Source organism: Sciurus carolinensis, chromosome 11 (assembly GCF_902686445.1).
Source record: "Sciurus carolinensis chromosome 11, mSciCar1.2, whole genome shotgun sequence".
Classification (NCBI taxonomy): Eukaryota; Metazoa; Chordata; class Mammalia; order Rodentia; family Sciuridae; genus Sciurus; species Sciurus carolinensis.
In genome coordinates this window covers 68,163,930-68,187,932 of record NC_062223.1, presented here as the reverse complement: position 1 = coordinate 68,187,932, position 24,003 = coordinate 68,163,930, and the positions used below count along the sequence as shown (strand labels likewise).

Here is a 24,003-nt window from a genome sequence, read left to right as displayed (position 1 = left end):
TCAAGTCAACAAACACTGTCTGCTCTCCTGAAAGAGAAGAGGGGTTTTAGGAAGTCCTGTCTGGAAGGTCCTACTGTGGAGCAAATCAGAGCTAGGTCTCCATATGGGCTGTCTCTCTAGGGCCTCAGTGGGGGATAGACCACAGGAACACAGGGTCATCTTGCCCTTCTTCTTAGGGGCCTACTTAGACCCAGGGTGTATACTTTTTCATCAGAGGGTTCTTCACAGTTTTTGCCTGTGGCTGGGGGTGGGGGAACTGATTTATTTCTTCCAGTTTCTTCCACCTAAGGCCAACCCCCTTGCTGGGCAAGAGCACATGCTGGAGGGTCCACTCCCTGCTCCATGGCCTACCCAAGGGGGAGAGGAGGGGAAACCAGGTTTGTGTCAGTCATGTGAACAACGCAGAGTAACATCCCCGGAAACATTCATAAGTTTAATCCACGCCAGTAATAAAATTGCATTACATTTCTCATAAAATAAATGTTCCCATTTATATACAGAAGACAGACTGTACAGGCCCAGCCCCAGCCCCAGAAGGGGTCACACACAGACAGGTGGCAGCAGCGGAGGAAGTGCCACCCTCCCATTGAGGATGGAGAAGTTCTATGTCGGCAGGACAGTGGCTGGCCAGCCCCTGCTGGCAGAGTGGCTTGACGGCCGGCCTGCCAGGCGGGTGGCAGACAGGCAGACAGACAGATGGGCCTGGAGGCCAGGCGCTGGGCGTTACTGAACCTGGGATTCAAAGGTGCCATTGAGCTGCCCCTCCTCATAGTCCATCTGACACAAGATCATGTTGTTCTTCAGGAAGAATTTGTCTCCCACGCAAAATCTAGAAAATCCAAGCAAGAAAGAGAAAAGCCATGGGAGGGATCCTGGTGAGTGGCAGGACCCAGCCTGACCCAGGAGGCAGGGCATGTGGGAGGTGGGGTCCTGGAATATGTTTGCTCCTTGAACTTTGCATAGGGCATTGCAAAAATCCCACAGCAGGTTTCATTAATTACTGTTAGCCGGTCCTACAGTCTTGGATGCAGGACAGACGGACAAGTCAAGTGGGGACCAAAGGTCTCCTACCATCAGGTCTCCTATGTATCGGGGCAAAGAGAAGGGAAAGATACAGAATTTATCCCAGTTCCAGAGAGGGGGAGAGAGAACCCAAAGAAAGAAAAACACAGAGAAGAGAGAGGTGGAGAGATGGAGATAGGAAAGGACGGGGGCAGATAAAATAGTTGATTTTTCTATCTTCCGTTGCCCCTCCCCACCTTAGGAGGATGACTTAGTTGAGGGCATGCTTCCTCTAAATAGAATCTGTAGGTACCTGGAGCATCCTTCTAGGACATTCTCTGTTCCATCATTTCTTCTCCTACCAAGGGAGGCCGTGCTTTGAATCCCTAGTCCTTTAGAAGTATTGGGGGAATCCCAGTACTTAACTCAAAGATGTCCCCAGGGTGGGTGAGGTCTTTATTGAGCCCCAGGGTCACAGGCCCAGTCCCAGCAGATCCCAGTCAAACCACCAGGTGGCGATATAACTTCACCAACTCCTCCTAGTGGTGGGTCCAGTCAGAGCCTCCAGTCCAGAAGAGTTCCCTGCAGGTCCCTCACCCTCTGGGAATACTTAATGAGTTCTACCTGACCTGGGACTTCCTGAGAAGAGGGCCTGCTTTCTGGTGCTAGGCTTCTTTCAGGGCTGAAGGGTTCCAGCTCCTTAAGTACCCAGGGCTTCCCAAGGGATGGGGCACTGAGTAGGGCCCAAAAGATCACAAAAGCAGCAGGGCTGGAACCAGATCCACAGGAGTGGGATCAGGAATGAGTGGACAGTCCCTGCAGGACTAGATTGTACATACACTAGCATATAGTTACACATAAGAATACAGTATGCACATACCCTTATATATGTACATTTAAAACACATTCACAGGCATACTCACCTATGTACACATAGCACACACACACTCCTTGCACATGGGCATTAAAAAACACATGTACACATGCATGTTAATTACATGTACATAACCCAATGTACACGGACATAGACATGCAGAGTATGTATGTACAGTAAACTCATGCATACATTTGCACAGAAATGTGCCACATGTGCACACCTAGTATTGGGGTATGCACATATGACTGCAAAGCTTCAAAACTTAGGCATACATAAAACACACACACATATGTGTGTTCACAACAACATGCATACTAAGCCACACAACATGCACAGAACCCACATTTGCATGCCTACCTCTACAACATTCCCGGCCCACCCAGCAGGCCTCAGCCTCAGGTCTGGGAGTGGGTTGGGTCAGCTACAGGTCCAGCACTCACCTCTGGTTGCAGAGTTGGCAGGCAAAGCAGTCCAGGTGATACACATTGTCCCGGGCCCGCATTACCATTTCGAAGGCTGGGATCAACTTGCTGCAAGCGGCACAGTTTCCTGTGGTGCCGAACAGCCTGCCAGAGGAAGAGCACAGAGGACTCAGGAGCCTGCCTGGGAGCTGGGGGACAGGGAAACTGCTTCCACCAGAGCCACTCCCAGCCTGGGGGCACAGCTTGCCTGGGATAGGGGGTAAAAGAACTTATGTCATCATCTAGATCTTGCCAAGAGATCAGGCTTCAGGGAATTGGCATCCTCCCCCTGCCCCAGGAAGGCTGTGTAGGGGGATGGAGATAGACTGTTACTACCCATCCCAAGACCCCTCCCAGGTTCCCACTAGGGTCCATCAAGCACCTTGGGCCAGCAGGAGAACATTAGGTTGGTCTCTAAGCAAAGGCTCCAGACTCACACAAGCCTGAGTTTAAGAGGCAGTCTGCCCATCAAGGGTTTGTGTCCTTAGGCAAGTCACTGAGTCCTTCTGAGCTTCTCTGAGCCTTGTTTACCTCAACTGTCAAACTAAGACCAAAATACACTTCTCCTGGGGTTGTTATAAACTCTTAGTCACAACTCATTTGGCAAACACCTGGTGGGGTTTCCATGGGTCAGGTACCACTCTAAGAGCTCACAAAGATGACCTCATTTGATCCTGACAGCAAACTTGCAAGGTGGATACTTGTATTAACCTCCACTTTGAAGATAAGAAAAATGAGCCGGTGCAGTGGTACATGCTTATAATCTCAGCAGCTGGGAAAGCAGCCTGTGAGGCAGGTGGATCACAAGTTCAAAGCCAGCCTCAGCAACTTAAGCAATTTAGCAAGACCCTGTCTCAAAATAAAAATAAAAAGGGCTGGGGATGTCACTCAGTGATTAAGTGCCCCTGGATTTAATTCCTGGTACCAAAAAAATAAAAATAAAATAATTAAAAAAAAAAAAAGGATAAGGAAGCAGCAGCAAAAGCAGCCCTAGGGGAATAAACAACTTGCCAAGGTCACATGTTCTGGTTCTGGGGCGAGTGAGGTTCTCTATGCCACTGCATGATGCAGCCTCCCCACCTTTAAAATTATAGTGCTTGATTAAATCCTTTTCCTGTGGTGAACTCATTGTGTTACTTGCCCAAGTCTCCCTTTTCCTCTTTGAACCTCAGTTTATACTTCTGTAAAACAGGGATGCTGAACCAGATGATTCCTTCCAAAGATTCATCTCGAACAGAACTGATGCCCAGAAGAAGTTCCAAGGGCATGTGGCACAATGGCCTCTTCAAGGCTGGCACCTCTCCTCAACTGCTGGCTGCAGAGCTCTAGGGAGAGGAACCTCACTTCCTCCCCAGGCAGGCCAGTCCCTGGCTGGATGCTCCAATGGTCTGAGCCAACCAAGCTCCTTGCTTCTCTTCTGCATACAGGCAGAGCAAGCCCCAGGTGAGGCAAGGGGGCTGAAAAGCAAGCAGGAGGCCCCTCTAATCCCCGATTTGTCCAGCTCAAGCTCAGCGCCTGCAGACGAGCTTGGCTCCATTATTCATCAGCTTGAGCTGCCTGGTGGCTCAGATAAAGGCAGACAAAGGCTGGGTCACGGCATTTTCCTGCCAACAGGGGCCTTTCCTGCCACCAACCCAAAGAGCAGTTGCTGCAGAGGAGCAGGCCCTGGACAGCCATAACTTTGGCTGAGCAGCTCAAGAAAGTCACACCCCTACTCTGGCCCACTGGCCTACCTGGCCCCAAAAGTCATTCCATGTCGTTCTAGAGTACAGGAAGAAAATCCTTCAGCCCCTAGTAGCTGTCAGTGCCAAGAATGTCATGGGTTCCTTGGCTCTCCTGACAAGCCCATCATGCTCCTTGGTCCTTCCTCTAAAGTTCTTCAGATGGCCTTCCACCTCTCCCTGACACGATAGGTTCAGCTGCTCCAGACTTGAAGGCCCTTTCTAGGTCCCCAAGGGGTGAGTCCCAGGAGCATCCTTTACCCCTCCTCCTGTCCTCAGCCTCTTCACTCTAGCCCCAGCCAAGAGCCCTAAGCCACAGATCCTGTTTCATTGCATCGCCTTTTAAAACTCCTGCAAAAGGCAGGAGTTAGAAGAAAAAGTACAGACAAGGAAGTAGGGGAGCTTCCACTGATAACCCCACCCTGTTCCAACTTGCCCTGACTTTAGTAGAGGGAGCCCCACAGACTTTGTCCCAACCTGTTAATTAATGCGATGGGCCTTCCTTCCCTACGAGGCCCGGCCACCATCCAGCAGCTTGTGACAGAGCCAAATGCAGGTGCTGGGTCTCCGCCAAGGCCCCTGTTTTGTGGCCTCCTTCCAGCCTTGCTGATGTCATAAATGGCCTGAGGGAGGGTTAATTGGGGGATGCAGCTCTAGGGCATGAGATCCAGATTTGGGGAGCAGGTGTTAGAGCTCTGAGGAATGCAAGGCAGGGAAGGATTCTTTTCACCACTTCACAGGGAGATACACTGAACCCCCATCACCCCAGAAGGTTAGAAGCCAAAGGTTCAGAGCTGGTTCAAACCCAGGTCTTTAAGCTCCAGCATTAGCAGTTCTTGTCCTAGGGTATGCAAGGCTACCTGCCAGGCTCTAAGGCAGATGGGATACCTAACCCCAAGCACCACCTGGGAAGGGAGGGAGTTGGGCACTGGAAGAGAGATGGGCAGGAGACTCCATCAGAAAGGAAGGCCCAGGCAAGCCTGAGCTTCCCCACCTGCTCCTTAAAAACCCCTCTGAGGTGTCCCCTCCCAGATTCCAAGAAGAGGTGTGTCAGAAACACCTGGCAAGGGCTGGAGCCAGGTTGGTGTCCTTGGGAAGTTGCTACAAATGCCTGCCTGGACCAAGCTGGGCCCTGAGTCCAAGGAGTTAAAGATGGGCCTACTCTTAGGGGGCTCCTTGGGCATCTAGGGGATGCAGGGGTTAGGGGTGAGAGAGTAAAGAATTGGGCTGTGCACAGGGGGTGCTGCAGCCAGAGCAGGGGGCAGGTCATGCTGGCCTGGAAAGATGGGCTTTCTGAGCAGGACGGGGCTGGGGAGGCTGGGCGGCGGGGCCCACCTCAGGTAGTCACGACGGCACAGGATGAGATTGGCCTTGGTGTAGAGGGTGGAGCCCACCTCGCCCAGGCGGCAGTCACAGCAGGCACACTTGAGGCAGTCTTCGTGCCAGTACTTGTCCAGTGCCTTCAGCAGGTAGCGGTCCTTGATCTTACGGTTACAGCCTGCACAGCCCTTCTGCTTCCCTTTGGGCTGGACGGAGAGCATCGGCACACCTGTGGATTGACCAAAAAAAAAAAAACAAAACAAACAGATGAACGCAGGACTGGCTTGTGGGTCTGGGTCTCAGGACACATTCCTCTTCTGGGAATGGGCAGTTTGCTGCTTCTCTCTGCTGCTTCTGCTAGACCTGGGGCTCCCAGGAGCCCTTACTTTCTACTTTCTCTGTAGTAACTGCCTCTTCTGGTTCTGGGTCCTACCCTAGGAGCAGCATGGCCTGTCCTGCTCCCTGGCCCTGTGAAGAGGCTGTGAGCAGCAATGTCACAACCCAAGTCTGCTCCATTCCAGGGCACACAACCCCCATTCTGGCCTCACTGAGCCACTCCTCCTTTTCCTGGCCAGTGTCCCCCATGCAATGTGATCCAAATAGGCTGGAAGCCCTCCTCACACAGTCACCACCTCATGAATTTTCAGCCACAGGCCTAAGAAAAGAGTCTTCTAGGATTCTCAGATCTTTCTTGCCGACTCATCCATGTAATGGACAATGTGAACCTAGTCAGGCTAAGCCTGTTGGTCCACAAGTGCAGAACTGTGTAAGTATCAGGAAGAAGGTGAGTGTTATTAAAATGCTTCCCAAACAGCTCATGTGTTAGGCAATGTAGCAATGTTCAGACGTGAAAAGATTGGATTGTGAGAGCTGTAACCTCATCAGTGGATCAATCTACTTGGTGGATTAATAATTTGAATAGGTGGCAACTATAGGCAGATGGGCATGGTTGGAATAAGTTGGTCACTGGAGGCATGTCCTTGGGGACTATATCTTGTCCCTAGCTTCTCTCTTACTGTTTGCTTCCTAGCTACCATGAACTGAGCACTTTCCTCCACCATACCCTTCCACCATGATGTTCTGCCTCATCTTGGCCCCAGAGCAATGGAGTTGGTCAACCATGAACTGAACCTCTGAAACTGTGAGTTCAAAATAAACTTCCTCCTCTGAGTTGCTTTTGTCAGGTATTTTGATCACAGCAAAGACAAAATGTTGTCTAACATGAGAGACTCCTGGGACACTCCTCAGGAATGCTTCAGTCAGAATCAAATATCTACCTGCCCTGGCCTGAGAGGGAGATTCGGAGTCTCTGGATCCTTGAAGGCAGGGAGGGAAATGTAGGGGTTCTCAGGAACCTGGCCTATGACTTTGCAGGGCCAGATGCCTGTGAGAATTGACTGAGAATTGACCCCTCTTGAAAGCAGGGATCGGGTAGAGGCAGGTTCCTTCCCAGACCAAGGCACGGCTGAATGGAGGAGTTGAAAGAACGGCCTCTGCCTGACTCCCCACCTTTCCAAGGCCTGAAGTCTACCCTCCTACTGGCCTCATCCTTTCCAAGGGACCACTGCTCTCTTCAGGGCAAGAGTCCAGCTCCTATCCCATCGTTATCACTCTGATTCCTGACCCCATATTTGCCCCCACCTGGGGTCAAGCTGCTAGGCCAATTCCCTTCTTTTCCTTTCCCTCTTCAGGTATGGCTTTCCTCAGGCTTCAGGGGACAGTCAGCCACCAAGGGGTCTCAGTCTCAGCATCCACAGATGTCAATTAGAAGTGCCCTCAGTTTTTCCAGTCAAATGCTCTTCTTCTACAGATGGGAAAACTGAGGCCCAGATGGTTAGAGGGCCATCAAGCTGGCCCTGAACCTTATTTCCCTTTCTTACATTCTTTCTTAGCCCAGCCGTATCCTCAGACATCTGTAGGAGAAGGGTTTGGCCCCTGGGCTGGAAGCAACCTTCTCTGCAGGGAGGGAGCCAGGCCTGCTGCAGGAGCAGCGAGCAGGTGAAGGCAGGGAGGAGGCACCACAGGCTTCTCTCTCCTCCCTTCTCTAGTGCCCCCAGGGCCCATCTGTTAGCTGGGAAGTTTGCTGCTTAATTTCCTTAATGCAACTCTAAAGGTTAATTGGTCTGAGAGAGTGATGGGGCTCAGGATGATGCTGTCCTCAGGCCTGCCTGTATCTCCTCTGGTAGGGCCCAGTCTATCCCTGTCACAGAGCTCTTGAGGAGCCCATAGAGCAAGTCCCCTAAGAGCTGAGGGTTCCGTGAGGCTCCTGGGCCTTGCCTACAGGGATGGATAAGGTATAGGAAAATAAGGGAGAGGTTAAAATAGCAGGATTTAGGGAAGGCCTAGGGCTCCAAGAGTGAGACTCTTGTCCCTAGCTTAGAGAGGGAGAACCCAGCCAGCACAGCTCTGCATATAAATACTAACTCTGATATCTATCTTAAGCACCTATAAGACTGATGTCCTCCTTGTTCACCTGGAACCCCTTCCAGGGTTCTTTATTTGTGTGATTATTGGCAGGTGGGTGTCTGTATTCACACTCAGGGGATACCCTAGCCCACTGAAGTGTACCCCCAAATGAAGGGGGCCAGTGGAGACCCAAACACTAGAATAATCTCTCCCACTCCCTCTTTTCTCTGGGCAGACTGGCCTTGCAAGGTCAGGCTCCAGCATGCCTGGCTGCAGAGCCAGCAGGGTCAGCTGTCATCCCAATACCAGTGGGACATGGCATCTAGAGGAGCACAAGGAATTCCTGAGGAGCATCACATAAGCTGCCCTTGGTTCCTTCTCTCCTGGCCGGTGCCTAGGCAGGCCTGCCACATACAGGTTATCTATTAAGTGTGGGCACCCCTCCTGCGGTGTGCTGAACTCTGATTTCCAAGGCACTGCAGAAATCTAATAGAAGCTGTGTGGCTTCTTTCAAAGTGTCCCAAGGCCAGAGCAACTAGAGACCCTTGAGATTTATCTGCTTGGAAAGGCCTGAGGTCCTGGGAGAAGCTGGCCCCAGAGTGTATCCTTGGATGGACCTGGACTGGACTCCTTATCTGCAGCTTCTGGTCAGGCAGTCCCGAGCAGGTGTCTGGTCTTCCTGGGCCTTAGTTCCCTTGCTTTCCCAGTAAGGAAAACGGAAATAATCCTGTTTCCCACTGAGGATGGAAGAGCTCTGGGAGTCACACCAGACAAGGGAGTCTTCCTTCTGTCCTTAGGGGACACCACATGGTGACTGCCCCACTGAACTGCCTACCTGCCCCAGGAAGGTAAAAAATCTTTGTCAGGGGGCATCTTCAGTCTCTGGCTCCCCAAATGGAGGGGGATGCTCCCCAGAGGGTCCAGGCTCTCACTCCCTGCCCTGCTTCCCCAGCCCCCCACCCAGCGGGCCAGCCTGCCCCCTGCAGACCCCTCTTCCCTCCCTCCCTCCCTGCCTGGCTCTGGAAGCTGAGCCTCAGGCCATGCACTTTCCATTAAGGAGATAGCATCCCTTTGCTGAAGTCCATTTGGGATCCATTTTAGTGTTATCTAAAAATCAAATCTACATGGTAATCCTTTTAATGTACTCCTGACTTCAGAAAAAAACAGCTTTGCGCTCCTTCAGGAAAGGTTTTAAAGCATTACCCAGTAATTACTACTCACCCATGAAAACACCGATATTTTTACAATGGATGATGTTGTGCCGACACACACGCCTGGGCACACACTCAGGCGCACACATCACGTTCAGCAAAATAACCAGTTCACTGGGCCCGTGTGTCACCCCTGAATTTCAGGGTATAGGGGAACAACATTTAAGGGGAGACAGGCCAAACTCCAACCCCTACTTCTACCAGGGTGGGGTGGTGGCAGGGCAGCTGGAGGGAGGCAGCTGGGCTTTAGGGACAGCCTCCTGGTCTGACTCATCAGCTGCCAGACACTTACCCTCAGTCTGGGACAAAGCCAGACAGCCTGGGTGATGGGGAGGGACTGCCAGAGGTCATTCTGCCTCACCTGCATTCTTGCTCCAGTCAGGAGAGAAGACCTCTTTACATGGACTTCCAGAGCTTCCCGCCAGGGCAGACCCCAGGCCTTGGCAACACCTACCCACCTAGCACAGCCCAGGCTGCCCCTTAGGCCCAGCATGCAGACTTTTTCAACGGCCAAGCCTGTGGGCTCCCAGGCCTAGTGTTGCCTCCAGCTTGGCCAGTGGCATTAGTTGCTGTGGCCTACCTCCACTGCCCACCAGTGAGCTCCTCCAAGGCCAGTCTTCCACCAGAGTGTCTACTTCTCCCAGCTCCAGGTCACTCCAGGCCATGTTCTGTGGCTCCCCTGCCAGGGACCACTGTGGCCAGCACTCGTGACTCCACTGGGCATCTGGGGACCCTCCCACATGCCAGTGTGTCCTGCTTGGCACTGCTGGACTGACTCCTGGCAGAATCCTGGAATGCTATCCTTTCCATCCCACAAATGGATCTTGTTTGCTTCTGTCCCAGGGTCTGCATTTGCCACTGCTCCAGGAAGAAATGGCTTTGCCCTGCCCATGACCTCCCTTCCCTGAAGGTCAGAGTAACAAGGACCCAGGCTAAAAGCTGAGACCTTGAGAGAGTGGTGGCCTGGAGCAGACCCATTTGCTTTTCTGGGAAATGGGGCCATACAGTCTCTTTCCACATAGACTGTGGAGAGGCAAGAAGTCGTCCCCACCCTGACACCACAGCACAGAGGTTGGCACCAGCACCTGCCACCCCCTCTGCCTAGGTGCCATTCCTGCTTGACTTTTTATTCCTGCTTTTTTATCATGACAATTTCGAACTTCCAGAAAAGTTGCAAGAATAGTAGAAAGAATTCCTGTGTGCCCTTCACCCGAATCCCTACACGTGAAACTTTCATCACATTTGCTTTATCTTCCTCTTTCTTTCTACCTCAAATTTTCCCCCAAGTCATCTGAGAAGCTCTGTACCCCTAATACTTCAGGTGTGTGAATACTCTGCATAACCACAATACAATAATCAAACCCAGGAAATTATCATCCAAGTAATATTCCTATCTAACTATAAACCTTATTCTGATTTTAACAATTCTCCCAATAACATGTTTTTGGTACTGGGGATTGAACCCAGGGGTGCTCTACCACTGAGCTACACTCCTAACACTTTTTATTTATTTAGAGACAGGGTCTTGCTAAGTTGCCGAGGCTGGCCTTGAGTTTGTGATCCTCCCGTCTCAGACTCCTGAGTAGCTGGGATTACTGGTGTGCACCACCATGCCTGGCCCAATGGTATCTTTTATGGCAAAGTTTTGGGTCACACATTGTATTCAGTTGTCTACTTAAATATGGAAGAATTTCTATGCCTTACCTTCAAACAGGTACTTTTGAACCATACAGGTCAGTTATTTTATGAAATATTCCTCAATTTGGGTCTGTCTGATACTTTTGCCTGGATGACCTTAATTAACCATGTGCCTCAGTCTCCTTTTTGGTAAAATGGGTAGGAGAGTAGTGACAGAGTAACCATGAGTTATAAAGGAGTTAATATGTGTGACATCCTTAGGACTAACCAAACCTGGCAGTAAAGTTAGCCCACTTAGCACTCAGGGAGGACAATCCCAGTCGCAGCTCCACCTAAGGTCTTTAAAATAGTGAGGGGTATTTATTTTGCAGAGTGATAAACTGATCTGATGTGCCACAGTGGTTGAAGTCACACAGGCACTGGTTAGAATCAGGCACCACCCAAAGGCCAGTCCAGTGGTCAGTGCAAGTATGTGCAGGAGGTCAGCCCCCTACATTCAGCAGTCTGCTCTAGTGATCACTCAGGTGGGAAGGGGTGACTGTGGCAGCTCAGAGGGCAACTCAGGAGGTCCCTATGGTGCTCTGGGAAGACCCTTGGGGACACAGGCAGATACAGCCTTAGTATTGCTTATAATCCCTCCATGTACCTCAGTCCTGGTTCCATACCAGTGCCCAGATCTCCTTGGCCTGGAATGAGGAGACTCAGCTGCAAGCCCTGCCCAGAGCTCACTGCAGTTCTGGGGCTCCCCTTCCTCACCACAAGCAATGCCGCCTGCCCCTAGGACAGGGAGGAGCCTGGGCTGGGTAATCTGTAGGGAGATAATGCTGACTGAGTACCCACCACTGTTCAGCTTCCAAGGGCCTTGCTCACAGCTGCCTTATGAAATAGGTATCATGATTATTCCCATTTTAACAAGGAGGCATGAGAGGTCCCCAACTGGTCACAGTTAGTAGAAGACGGCTAGGATTTGAACCCTGGCAGTATGTCTCCTGGGCCAGTCACTTGACTCATCTGCTAAGTGGCAAGGCTGTATGCTGAGGTGCTTAGAGACTCAAACAGGAGACTTTATGGAGATTAGGAGACACAGGAAAGAATGCAGTTGTGGATCATAGAGCCACAGGACACATGCACAGAGCACACAAACACCCATGTATGTGTGATCACACAGGTACAAAAGGACCACACAAGGAAGAACTGTGTCTGTTTTTTCACCTCACTATAGTTTTATTTCAGTGCCCAGCCCAGTGCTGGCCTACACTATATGCTCAGTAAGTTGCACAAAATATACACCCATGCATTCTAAGCATGCATGTGCATGGGTGTGTACATGTATGCATGTGGTTGTGTTCATGTAAATATATACCTAGGCATGGATGCACACACCTGCATGGGCTGTCATGGGAATATTTACTGTCTTTTAAGACTACAGTTCCAAAAAGTGGAGCACAGCTCAAAATCAAGCTCTGATTTGAACAATCCCCCAAGAGGCCTGGAAATAGAAGACCATGAACCCCTTGAGTTCACCCAGGTGGACCCACATAGAGCCTCAGAGACTGTCCAGAATCAGCTGCAAGGGGTGGAGATAATAGGCTTGAGAGGTTTGGGTGCCTGCCACCTGCAAGGTCCTCTGCCTGCCCAGGGTCACACCTAGACCTGCAACTGCAGAGCAGGCTACCAACAGGGCCTGCCAGCAGCCCCTCCCAGGCATCAATCCCCTTTAATAAGGAAATTTGAAAGTGTAATCTAATTCTGCAGAATCTCTTTAAATCTCGTTTTCTCAGAAGTAACTTCATTTCGCACGGACACATCCAGCCTTGTGAGAAGGCCTCCATTTCACACCAGTTTTATCTCCACAATTTCTCGTCTCGCTGCACTCCTATCCCAGGGTCTTGCCATGCGGCAGGCGAGGCCTGAACTAATAGCATTTCCTACTCATTTGGAATCAAAAGCCAACGAGAACAACTGTTGAAACGCGTGGCCACAGCCACCTCACACACGCTTATTACTGCCTCCTCTGCACACCCATTCACAGGCCGGCGTTTACTAGGTCAGATGAGGGAGGGAAGTGGGGGGTCCCACGGCCTTCAGCTCACCACTGGGGTGGGGAAAGTCTGGGAGGCTGGACTTGGCTCACAGGATGGTGGTCTGCTCAGTGGAGGGACTGGCACCTTTGACTCTGGTGCTGCCCTTCAGGGGAGTCAGAAAAGGCAGGTAGTGTACACTTAAGAACCACGGGCCCTGCAGACACACGACCTCAGCTTGAATTCTGGCCTGTCACTTCCTAACTTTGCCTCAATTTACTCAACTACAAATGAGAACAACCTACTTCGAAAGGTTATTTTGAAGATTAAATAAGCGCAGAATAGTTATAATAGTGTTTGACACAGTAGCTTAAAACAATTAGCTAACCATATATATATATATAATGGCCCAAGAGTCCTATTCCTAGGTATATGCCCAACAGAAATGAGAGAAGCTTATGTTCACTAAAACAGATGCACAAGAATATTCATAGTTTTTTGTCATGATAGCTCCAAAATGAAGACAATATGAATGTCCTGTCATAGCAAAACAGATAATAAATTATGGTATATTAATGAAATAGAATACTATGTGGCAATGAAAAAGAATAGATTATTAACCCACACTTCCCGAATGAATCAGGCAGCATAGAGTTGAATGAAAGAAACCAGACACAAGAGGTACATACTATATAGTTCCATTTATATGTACCTGTCAAACAGGCAGGACTGATCTGATATCAGAATAATGCTTACTTGAAGGGAAGGGGAATGCATTTATCAGCTGAGAGGAGGCATGACGAAACCCACTGTTTAAGTGGGTGTACTCATGTGCAAAAACTCATTAAACCGAACATTTGAGACTTGTTTTTTTAATGCATGTAATACTTCAATTATAAATAGTACTTAGATGAAGACCCTCTCAGACAGAACTTTGGATACCTAGTCATAAAACCCACTATCTACTCAGAAGTTCCTAGGTCAGCTTCTGGGCTCAGTTATTTTCTGTGAATCCTCATATGAACTCTGAGGCACTAAGTGATTACCTCCATTTTACAGAGGAGAAAACAGAGGCCTAGAAAGGTTGGGGCCCTCATCCAAGGTCACGCAGCTCAAAGGCTGCAGGGTGAGAGTGGAATCTTGGGCCTCACGCTGCAGTTCTCATTCAAGTATGCCCCCTGCCTCCTTGCACAGTGAGTGTGAAGGGGAGGCAGAGTCTGGTTCTCCAGTGCAGCCTGGATGCTGCAAGATGCTGAGGGTGGGGGTAGAGCGTGCTTAGAGCAGCGCTGAGCTGCGATCAGGCGGGATGGCTGTCCTTGCAGAGCACCGTCTCCCTGTTCTGCGAGCAGGAGGGCCACAGGTTGTCTCTGCTCACCTGCTGGTCCTTCAAAAAGTTGTGGCTGCTGTGAGACCCTTAAAGGGTTTCTGGGTGTGGCCAGCAAGGTGACAAAGAGATGGAAACTAAGAGGACTTGGGGCTGGAAAGGCAGCAGGAAGGTCATGTAGAAAGCAGAGCCAAGATGTTTGCACTGCAGTCTTGAGAGGGACAGAGGAGCCTTGAGATGACACACGATGCTTGGGAGGAGACCCAGCTATCAGAGGGGCGGGGAGCTACCAGACCCAGAGCTGCAATAGGGGAGGGAGCCTTAACCAACAGCCACGACCTTGTGTATGAATGAGGGGAGACAGGGAGCCCAGAGGGTCCTGGAGGGGGCCTGGCACAGAGGAAGACGGTTAAAGAAGTACAGAAATTCTCACCTTCTCCAAAGTGCAAAGTTTCTCCTGCTCTCCCCAGTCCACTGCAGGGGGGGCGGCCTAAGGGGAGGTCTGCCCAGTCCCATCCCCGGCATCTGCAGCCACCGTCCTCACATTTGACTGGATGATAATAAACTGCATCACCCCTTGCTGAGTGCTACTATGTGCCAGGAGCTTTACACTTGTTAACGCAGCTCTTCATGACCCCGAGGTTGGAGAAATGATGCAGCTTGCCCAGGGGGGCCTGGGAGTGTCTAAGCAGGGCCAGAAGTACATGCTGCTGGCCAGGAGGTGCCCTGTGCCCTTCCTGCTCCATCCTACAACCAGAGGCAGCACTGTCATCTTTTTCCTAAGCAATGGGAAAATGAATTTACACTTGGACCCAATTTGGACTCTGCCAAAAGAAGGCTCTGAAACACCCCTTACAGGGATACCTCATGGCCTGGTAGGTTGCCTGGTCCCAGAGGCTGGACAGGCCTCAGGTTGAACAGATGGGAACCCCTGGAGGGGCCATTTCCTGTGAAGGAACAGGAAACAGGAGGTATTTTTGCAGTGTGTTTTGGTGGAGGCAAACCTGTCCTTAGCGATGTTGCACCTAAAGCCTGGACCTGCCATGACCTTGGAGTATACTGAGATGAAGGGGCTGAGGTATTCCTACTCATGACTTACAGGCCTTGTCGTGGAAGGAAGCTGAGCCCAGCATAACCCAGTGTGGACTGTCTTAGCCTTGTTATGGTTCGTTTGTGAGGTGTCCCCCAAAAGCTCACATGCGAGACAATGCAAGAAGGCTCAGAGAAGAAATGATTGGGTTACGAGAGCTTTAACCCAATCAGTGAATTGATCACCTGATGAGATTAGTCCAGTGGTAACTTAAGGCAGGTGGGGTGTGGCTGGAGGAGGTGGGGCATTGGGGGTGTGGCTTTTGGGGGTATACATTTGTATCTGGCAAGTGGAGATCTCTCTCTGCTTTCTGATCATCATGTGAGCTGCTTCCCTCTGACACACTCTTCTACCATGATGTCTTGCCTCACCTCGAGCCCCAACGAAGGAAGTCTGTAGTCTATGGACTGAGACCTCTGAAACCATGACCCCCAAATAAACTATTTCTCCCCTAAAATTGTTCTGGTCAGATCTTTGAGTTGCAGCAGCAAAAGAGCTGACTAAAACATTCCTCTTGGGCTGCTATAACAGAGTACTATAGATGGGGGGACTTACAAGCAACAGAAACTTAGATCTTACTTTCCAGGGGTCAGGAATCCCATAATCAAGGCACTGACAGACTGAGTGCTGAGGGCCTGCTTCCTGGTTCACAGGCAGCTGTCGTCTCACATGACGGAGGGATGAGGGAGCTCTCGGGGGTCCCACTTATAAGGACACTGATTCCATTCATGAGAATCCATCCTCTGACCTAATCACCTCCCCAGGGCTCTACCTCCTGATATCACCATGGAGATTAGGCTTTAACATATGGATTTGGGGGGATATAAACATTCAGACTGTAGTGGGGACCCAGCTGAGAACTTGCAGGAAGGCCCAGAGGACAGGCTGAGCGAGGGTCTGGAGCAGGTTCACCTGGGATCACACGGGAGGCTGCACGTGCTCCCTTGGAATGAGGCTCAAGTTCACTGCATAGTCATCAGCGGCAGGGAAGCAGACGTCCTCTTCCAGTTCTTTGGGTGTGCCTACAGCCTCAGCTCAAAAGCAACACTTCCAAAAGAGGATTCCTGACTTCCTCCCTTAACCCTGGCCTCTGTGCCCTTACCCCTGGCCTCCCTTCTTGGTATCCACACCATCGTCCACCCAGAGGCTCCTGCAGAAACTCAGCGTCATCCTCACCCTCTCCCCCTGCCACCTTCTGCACCCATCTCACCTTCTTTCCATTTCCAGAGCCACCGTCACCTTTCACCACACTATCAGCAGAGCCCCCCGCAGCCTCCTGGAGTCCAGTGCCCACAACTCCTTCTTCATCAGTGTCCCCAAGCCAGTCTTCACTCATCAGTGGGAGAAGTCCCTCCAAACAATCAGGGAAGGTCACTGCTCAGCATGGAACCCTTCCACAGCTTCCAGGGCTTGAGCATAACACCCCTCCTCTTCATCTAGCCTACAAAGCCCTGCCTCCGCCGTCACACTGAACTCCAGCCATGCTCTGGATCTCCTTCCCGCCTCAGAGTCTTCAAACATGCACACATCTTCCCCACTTCTCCAGGGGTCGGCAACTCCTCCTCCTGGAGCTTCGGCCTAAATGTCTCCTCAAGAGAGGCCTTTTTTACCTCTTTTCCTCAAATGACCTGCTCCTCCCACCTCATCCCCTCCACCCCTGGTCATTTCCTTCAGAGTTTTTAATCACAAATTAAAATTATTTTATTTTTTTCTTCAGTGTGCTTCCTGAAAAAGTGATCAGTTTCTTTTCCAACAAACAGAAGTCCCGTGAAGGCCTGTTCCTAGGGCCTTGTCTGTCTTGTCTACCATTGTGTCCACAGCGTTGAACCCCACAGCAGTTGCTTTTAAAATATCAGTTTGATTAGTGAATGAAGAGACTGGGTGGAAGCTATCTAGATATTATTGGTGAGAGTTTTGCTGGCCAGAGTGGGCTGATTCAGATTGGCAGGTTCCCCCAGAGAGTGGGGCCTAGATCAGGTTTGTTGTTGTCCCTGTGCCACATATCCCAAGACACCTGGGGCTATAACAAAATATGCAGATCCAACTGCCTCAGCACCTAGGTCCTACTGCAATGTCAACCACGGCTTATAAGAGGCACATCCGGGGTTTCAGCTACAAAATGACAACACTCATACAAAGGCAAACTCTTTATCCCTTCCATAAAGGAATAGCAAACTTCTGCCCTTCAGCCCCTGCAGACCCATGGGGAAGGAGGCCTCTGCTCTACGCCTACTTCACCTGTGAATACTCCATCCAGCCCTCAGGGAGAGGCAGAGCTACTGAGTGCAGGTCTTATGTAAGGCCAGCGGTCAGTCTTTTCCTCTGCAGTTCTGACCTGGGCTCCTCTCCTCCCAGACACAGACCTAGCCTCCTTCACTCCCTGTAAGTCCTGTTTTGAGCCTCTGGGAGCCAGTGGGAGGAAATGGGTCCTGGAGTTTGTGACTAAAAAACCTCAGGTCCAAGCTTTTTTCTGTCTGGATCTCCTGTCCCCCACACCATCCTGGACTGCAGGAGCCAGGGCCCAAGTTCCTTGGCAGGATGCTGCCTGGAGCTACACAGCTGTGGGGACCAGAGGGAAAGCTTCTGAAAGCATCTCCAGACAGCAATTCAGGTGCTCCCTGGGCACCCTTGAAGCCCGCGTCACCCATCTAATGAAACAGGGCTCCCAAGGGGCCTGCAATCTCCACAGAGGAGGAGGAGGACACAGACTCTCAGACGAGTCTCAATTTCACAGCATCGGGGATGTGAGCACCAACGCGCTGAACCAGAAAACGAGAGTCTGGCAGGAGCTGCAGACACACGGTGAGCGCCCGGGGATCGGAGATTAGGGCCCTTCAAAATCAATTTTGAATTCAAACTTTTAAATGTGCTCTCCAGGCGCATAGAGGGGACCCTCCAGGCAGGCTTGGCCTAGCCAACTGCTGGGTCCTGCTTCCTTCTCAGTGCAGCCAGAGCCATCTGCTAGTCACTGGGCTGGGTGAGAGGAGGGAGGCATGGGGTGTAGGGAATCTGCCCTGCCCCCAGGACAGCAGGGGTAGGAACCCCTTGGTTTTCTGCTGAGATCCCACTGCCCTGGGGCTTCCTGTGCAGACCCTGGGGGCTGTTGCAGTCCTGAAGAGAAGAACTAAAGACAAGTCCCCTATGGACTACAACCTGGCTTGAGAAGGTTCTTGGGGCACCAATGAATTAAGTCATTTACAATCTGGGTTTTGGAGTCTGACAATTAGAGATTTGTATTCTAGACCAGCAATGGGTTTCCAGGAGAAGGTCCTTATTCACATGAGAGTTTCTCTTTTAGAAAACTGGCAAGAGAAAACCCACAGCCCCTGGGAAGAGAGAAGGGCCTGAAACCCCCACATGGGAGTCAGAGGGCCAGTGTGGCTACTGGTATGGCCGCAGGCTGTATTAGCCACTTTGTGGTGTCTGTAGTCAGGGAGCTGACATCTGCACTGTCTGTCATCTGTCAAGCCATGCCTGGACACTGACCTGTGAGGTCACAGGGAGGCACAGGGCAGAGGGTCTCACTGGGAACATGGACAGAATAGAATGCTCTAGTCAACCCCTGGAGAAGGCGTCAGGGTCTGAAAGAGGAAGGTCTCTGAATCTTGGGTTGACAGAGGATGCTCCAGGCAGCTCAAGCTGTAGACCTCTATCCTGCTTGGGTCCCTGGGAAGCCACATTTGTTCCTCACAGCCTATGATTGGCCCACAGCTGGTGCCTTCCCAGTCTCTTGGTGGGGAAGCTAGTCTATATATAACAAGCTTCTTTGACCCCAGTAAACCTCCAAACCCCAGGCCACCTCTCAGCCACAGTCCTGAAACATAAACCCACATGATGAGAATCATTCTGCAGGTGAGAGACAGACAACAGGACAGGCACCAAGGCCTGGTTCCTGCAAAGCCTTCACAGGGAATGAGCAGTGGGAAAGAAGGCTAGGGCCCTCAGAACATAGGGGAGAGGAGGCTGGGACTCCCCAACCCCTCCCACCCCCTAGCTCAGGAGAGGGCTGCTGGCTTTGCAAGGAAATTACAACGTGGGCCTGGGTAATGCTCCTTTTAGTTACAGCATAAACTGCGGCAATAAAGCGTACCTGGGGAATGTTTAGAGAAAGCACTAATGATTTCTTCCCCAGTGGTTAATAAATTCACTTCCAGATCAATTTGTTCGCGATAGAGCCCGGCGAGCGGAACCCGCGCGGCGGGCACAGCCGAGTGTGTCTTTTTCAGTATAAATGATTTATTACGATGATTAGCGGCACATAAACAATTTAAAATACAACGCTAATTAGTTTGGGGAAGAAAGGAGGGGAAAAGCCACCCTGCCTCTCTCCCCATTATGTTCTACTTCCCTAAGTGTGTACTTTTTAATTAAATCCAAATGTCACAATAAATTTAAAGTGTTTTATTACCACTTGGGCTAACTGAGGCAGTCATGCAAGCCCCCACTCAGGCATCTGCAGGCAGGGTGGGGGCAAAGATTGGGGTACCAGCAGGACTAGCCACAAGCGCTCCTTAAGACAGAGGTCACTCTAGCTCCCTGCAAATCCCTCCTGTTTTCTGACAGCCCCAGGCTGGAAAACTCTAGGACCACCCAGGGGACCTTCCACCTGCTCACCTTCCTGGCCATTCCGAGTGAGATCTCCTTAAAGCTTGCTCTGACAAGCCCAGAAGCCAGTCACTTCTCCTTGATAGTCACACAAAACCCTACAACCCTCTTCAACCCTTCTTGTGTGTCTAGAAACTTCTACCTCTTGTCTTCTGTGTGCCTGTCATTTCATGTCAATTTTTTATCAAATGCGTGTTCCAGTGCTATTAATTATAATTATTGCTTTGATTATATGGATGGGGAAACTGAGGCTCAGAGAGATAGAACAACTTATTTGAAGTCTCACAGCTAAAAAGAAGACTTTTACAAAGTCCTTGTTCCTCCTGCTACAGTGAACCCTGCCTTAGAGCTCACACCTGGCCGTTTCTGAGGCCTGACTTCCCAGGCCTCAGGTTGGAGCACAGAACATGGCAGCTGCTCAGGCAGGCCCTTGTCTTTCCCTGAGACACATCTCAGGCAGGGACTTGGACGCTGATATGTGTGGGATTGAGTTCAGGCTGCACTACTGACGAACAAGGTAAACTCGGTCAAGTCTTTTAGCTTCTCTTTGGCTTCCTGATCAGAAGTGGAACTGGTAAAGCAGAATGCTTTGTGATCCTTGACAGGCTGTGGTAGTAGTACTTACTTTAAAAGTCCTTGAGATGAGAAGAGAGCAGGATCAATCCCATTTCTCAGACTGGAAACTGAAGCCAAGAGAGGAAAGGACTCACCCCAGCTTCCACCAAACCTCAGAAGCCCAGGCTGCCAGGTAACTTCCCTTCTGGAAGCTCAGACATCCAAGGATGGTTTCTCTCCTAAATTCTCTTGCACTGTTCATTTAAATTTAAAAACAAATATCCCTAAACATAGAGTTTTCATATGATCCAGCAATTCTACTCCTAAGAATATGCCCAAGAGAAGTGAAAAAACAGTCCTACACAAAAACTTTTACATTTATGAATGTTCATAGCAGCATTATTCATGATTGCCAAAACGCAGAAACAACTAAAATGTCCATCGATTGACAAATGGATAAAATATTACACACACACATACACATACACACACACACACACAGAGGAATATTATTTGACCATAAAAAGTAACAAAGTACTGGCATATGTTGCAACATGGATGAACCCTGAAAATATTATGCTAGTAAAGATGCCAGATACAAAAACCACATATTGTGATTCCATTTATATGAAATGTCCAGAATAGGCGAATCCATAGAGACAGAAAGTAGATTAGTGGTTGCCAGGGAGGGAGGATTGGGAAGTGACTGCTAATGGGTACAGGGTTTCTTTTTGAAGTGATGAGAATGTTCTCAAATTAGATAATGGTGATGATTGTACAACCCTACAAATATACTAAAAGCCACTAGATTTCCCAGTTTTTAAAAAGTTAATTTTGTGGTATGCAATTTACATCTCAATAAAGTTGTCATGTAACAATGATAAAATAAATATTTCCTTAAGAACAGGAGAGACTGATTCATAAAATATTGAGTCCTGGTCTCACAGGAAGGCCAAGCTCTGGTCAACCATAGGGAGACAAGGATTCCAGAGTACCTCTCTCCTTTCCTGTTCCCAGTCTTCCCTCTGCATGCAGAAATCTGACTCCACCCACTTTTCCAGGTCTGCTTCCCAGGGAACTCAGACCTTACTGGATCCCGTGCTCTTCTCCAATCCCTTTGCTTCTACCACTGTATTCATCTTTCCACTGTGTTATCTTTCCAAATTTGTTGAAATTTCTGCATCCTTCAAGGACTATGGCCTGTCTGTAGAATGGGCTTGCCCACAGGAGAGAGGTCCTTCTTTCAGGACTGTGAGCCTGTCTTATGTAGGGCACCACAAGTGACATGTGCACAATGTCATGTGCACAGTGAACAGGGTCACAGTGGAGGCTGGGAGAGGGACCTGTGGGTCCAGCCTGTACCATGTACAAGCTCAGATCCAGGGCATGGGGCCTGCAAGGAAGGCGCTAAGGATACTTTTGGAAGAAGAGAGCACTGTGTCTAGGCTGGGGACAGTGCCCTTTTGTGACTAGTCTCAGAGGGTAACTCTCAGAAACATGGAGTATCTAGGCCATCAGGGGGAGCACACCCCACCACACCTTCATCCGCCAAATCTAGGGAATAACCAGGGTCATGCTGAGAGAAGCATGGCCATCAGGTCAGTCTCCAAGTCTCTTGCATGTGGAAAGAGCCCAAGATGGAACAGGACAACTCTGATCACTTGAGAGGGATAACTGGACCTTGAGGTAAAGGGACACATGCCCATTTTCTAGGCATGAGGTTGGTTCTTGAGTCTCCGTAGATTCATCATGGAGTATTATCTTAGGAACTAACTTCTAACTTCTCCAATTTTATTTCCAAAGTTCTGGGGAGCCTAGGATGTCTCAGGGGTGAGAAGGCAGGAACAAATGTCACAAGTACCCCTTGCTTCCTACAGTCACTGTTCTCACCAACAATTCTTCAGGTGAGCACAATGCTGTCCAGCTGAGAAGACATATGAAAGCATTGCTTCTTATTTGAGTTCAGGGTAGGAGACGGGGAGGATGTGCTGGGCCCTAATTTATATATAAGGAAACTGAGGTTCAGAGAGGTTAGGTGATTTGACCAGGATCATGCAGTAGTAGGTGATAGATCAACACTTGCCTGAGATCTCACAGTCAAGGAACAGCAGAGCAGGACTAGGATAAAGAGCTGTGCTTGTTACCTTCCAAGCCCAAAGCGGGCTACCTCTGCAGTAATTAGTCATGCCCTCATGAAGCTGTTGTTTCTTTTAAAGAATTCTAAAGATTTCAAATCTGCATTTCTCCCCTTTACCCATAAGCGAGTGCGAGTACAGAAGGAAAACTGAAGGAAGGTCAGGAGGAGCCTGGGGCAGTCAACTGGAGGAGGTCACCCATAAAGCTGGGGAGTCACCCATAAAGCTGAAAAGGAAAGACCCACCACACATAGTGTACTTTTCCGGCTTCTAGTTTTATCACTTCCAATTTATTTTCCAAAGAGTAGCCCAAATGATCTTAATAAAATGCCAATCTGTTCATGAGTCTTGATTCTGCCTAAAACCCTTCCAAGACTTCCCATTGACCTTAGCCACAAAATTCCAACTCCTAACCATGGCCTGCACAGCTGTGCACAGAGTGACCCTGCCAACACTGACCATAACTGTAGCCATCTCGAGGACACTCTGAGCTCCAGCCCCACTGACCTCTCTGGCTACCAACTCAGGGTTCCTTGTTCTCTCTCTCTCTGGGACAAAGGAATCCTTATTATTTTCTTTTTTCCCCTTTGACCTCCTTTACCTGTTAACTCACTCATTTATTCACAATTCAACAAATATTTATTAAGCATCTACTATTGGCTGGTGCTCTTGGGAGTTCTTCAACTACCTCCTCTCTGATGAACCCAGACCAATCCAGACCCCTTCTGGCCCCCTCCACTCAGGTCTAGAATACAAGTGCAGAAGGAAATGAAGGAGGTCAGGAAGGAACCTAGGGTGGTCCCTGACACTCGTATTTTGGTTACAATTATGCCAACCCTGTTTTTTCATCAAGAAATAGTTCTTGGGGCTGGGACTATATAGCTCAGGGGCAGAGCACTTGCCTAGCATGTGTGAGGCACTGGGTTCCATCCTTAGCACCGCATTAAAAATAAACAAATAAAATAAAGGCATACTGTCTATCTAAAACTATTAAAAAATTAAAATAAGAAATAGTTCTTAATAAACTTCACTAAATCAACTTATTTCCTTAATCAATTTCCTCTTCAATAGTGTTGAGTCATTTCTACCTCCACCCCTGTTTTTAACTTATTAGGACTCTTTTCTTTGGAATCAATGATTTTAAAAATTTTATGTGACTGTTTGGTTCATGAGCAGTTTGGGCTCATGTCAAATCTTATAAATTAGGCTTTTGCTGCTGTTGAGATTTCTTTTGTGGCAATTATTTCTACCAGAAAATGTTTCTGGAGCCAACTTCTGCAGATCTAAATTTTGTCGGGAAGCTTTGATTCTTCTGTCAATTTTTAGTCAATAGCATATTTTACCAGGTGCAGTCTTAGCTGTTGCCAGTTTTCTTTGTGTTAATTATTTCAACTGATTTTAATTTTTTCCTCGATTTTTTTTTTTGCATTCTTACTAATACTAATGAGATATTATTCTCATTGTATAAGGCACATTTTTGCACTGATCTGATAAAGCAGTCTGAAGATCAAAGAGAAGTGTGAAAACATCCTTGGGGCCAAAAGGCAGGTAAAAACATTGCATTCTGTGCTTGGGTGGCATGCCAGGCTGGAACCCAGTGCCCCAGGGAGCCCTGCCCACTGCCCACTGCTTCCCAG

The 24,003-nt window shown here is 49.5% G+C and overlaps 1 protein-coding gene across 3 annotated transcripts in view; it reads right to left on the bottom strand.

The window, feature by feature from the left end:
* Window positions 1-418: 418 nt before the first annotated feature.
* Lmo1 (LIM domain only 1) overlaps window positions 419-24,003 on the bottom strand; it is a 40,032-nt gene continuing 16,447 nt past the window's right edge. For all 3 annotated transcript variants that reach the window (XM_047517473.1, XM_047517471.1, XM_047517472.1), the window contains 3 exons: window positions 5,397-5,610; window positions 2,320-2,445; window positions 419-829 (listed from right to left, as the gene is read on the bottom strand). In XM_047517473.1, coding sequence (XP_047373429.1) covers window positions 724-829; window positions 2,320-2,445; window positions 5,397-5,610 — 446 coding nt within the window. In that variant the 3' untranslated portion in view covers window positions 419-723. The remainder of the gene's footprint in view (window positions 830-2,319; window positions 2,446-5,396; window positions 5,611-24,003) is intronic.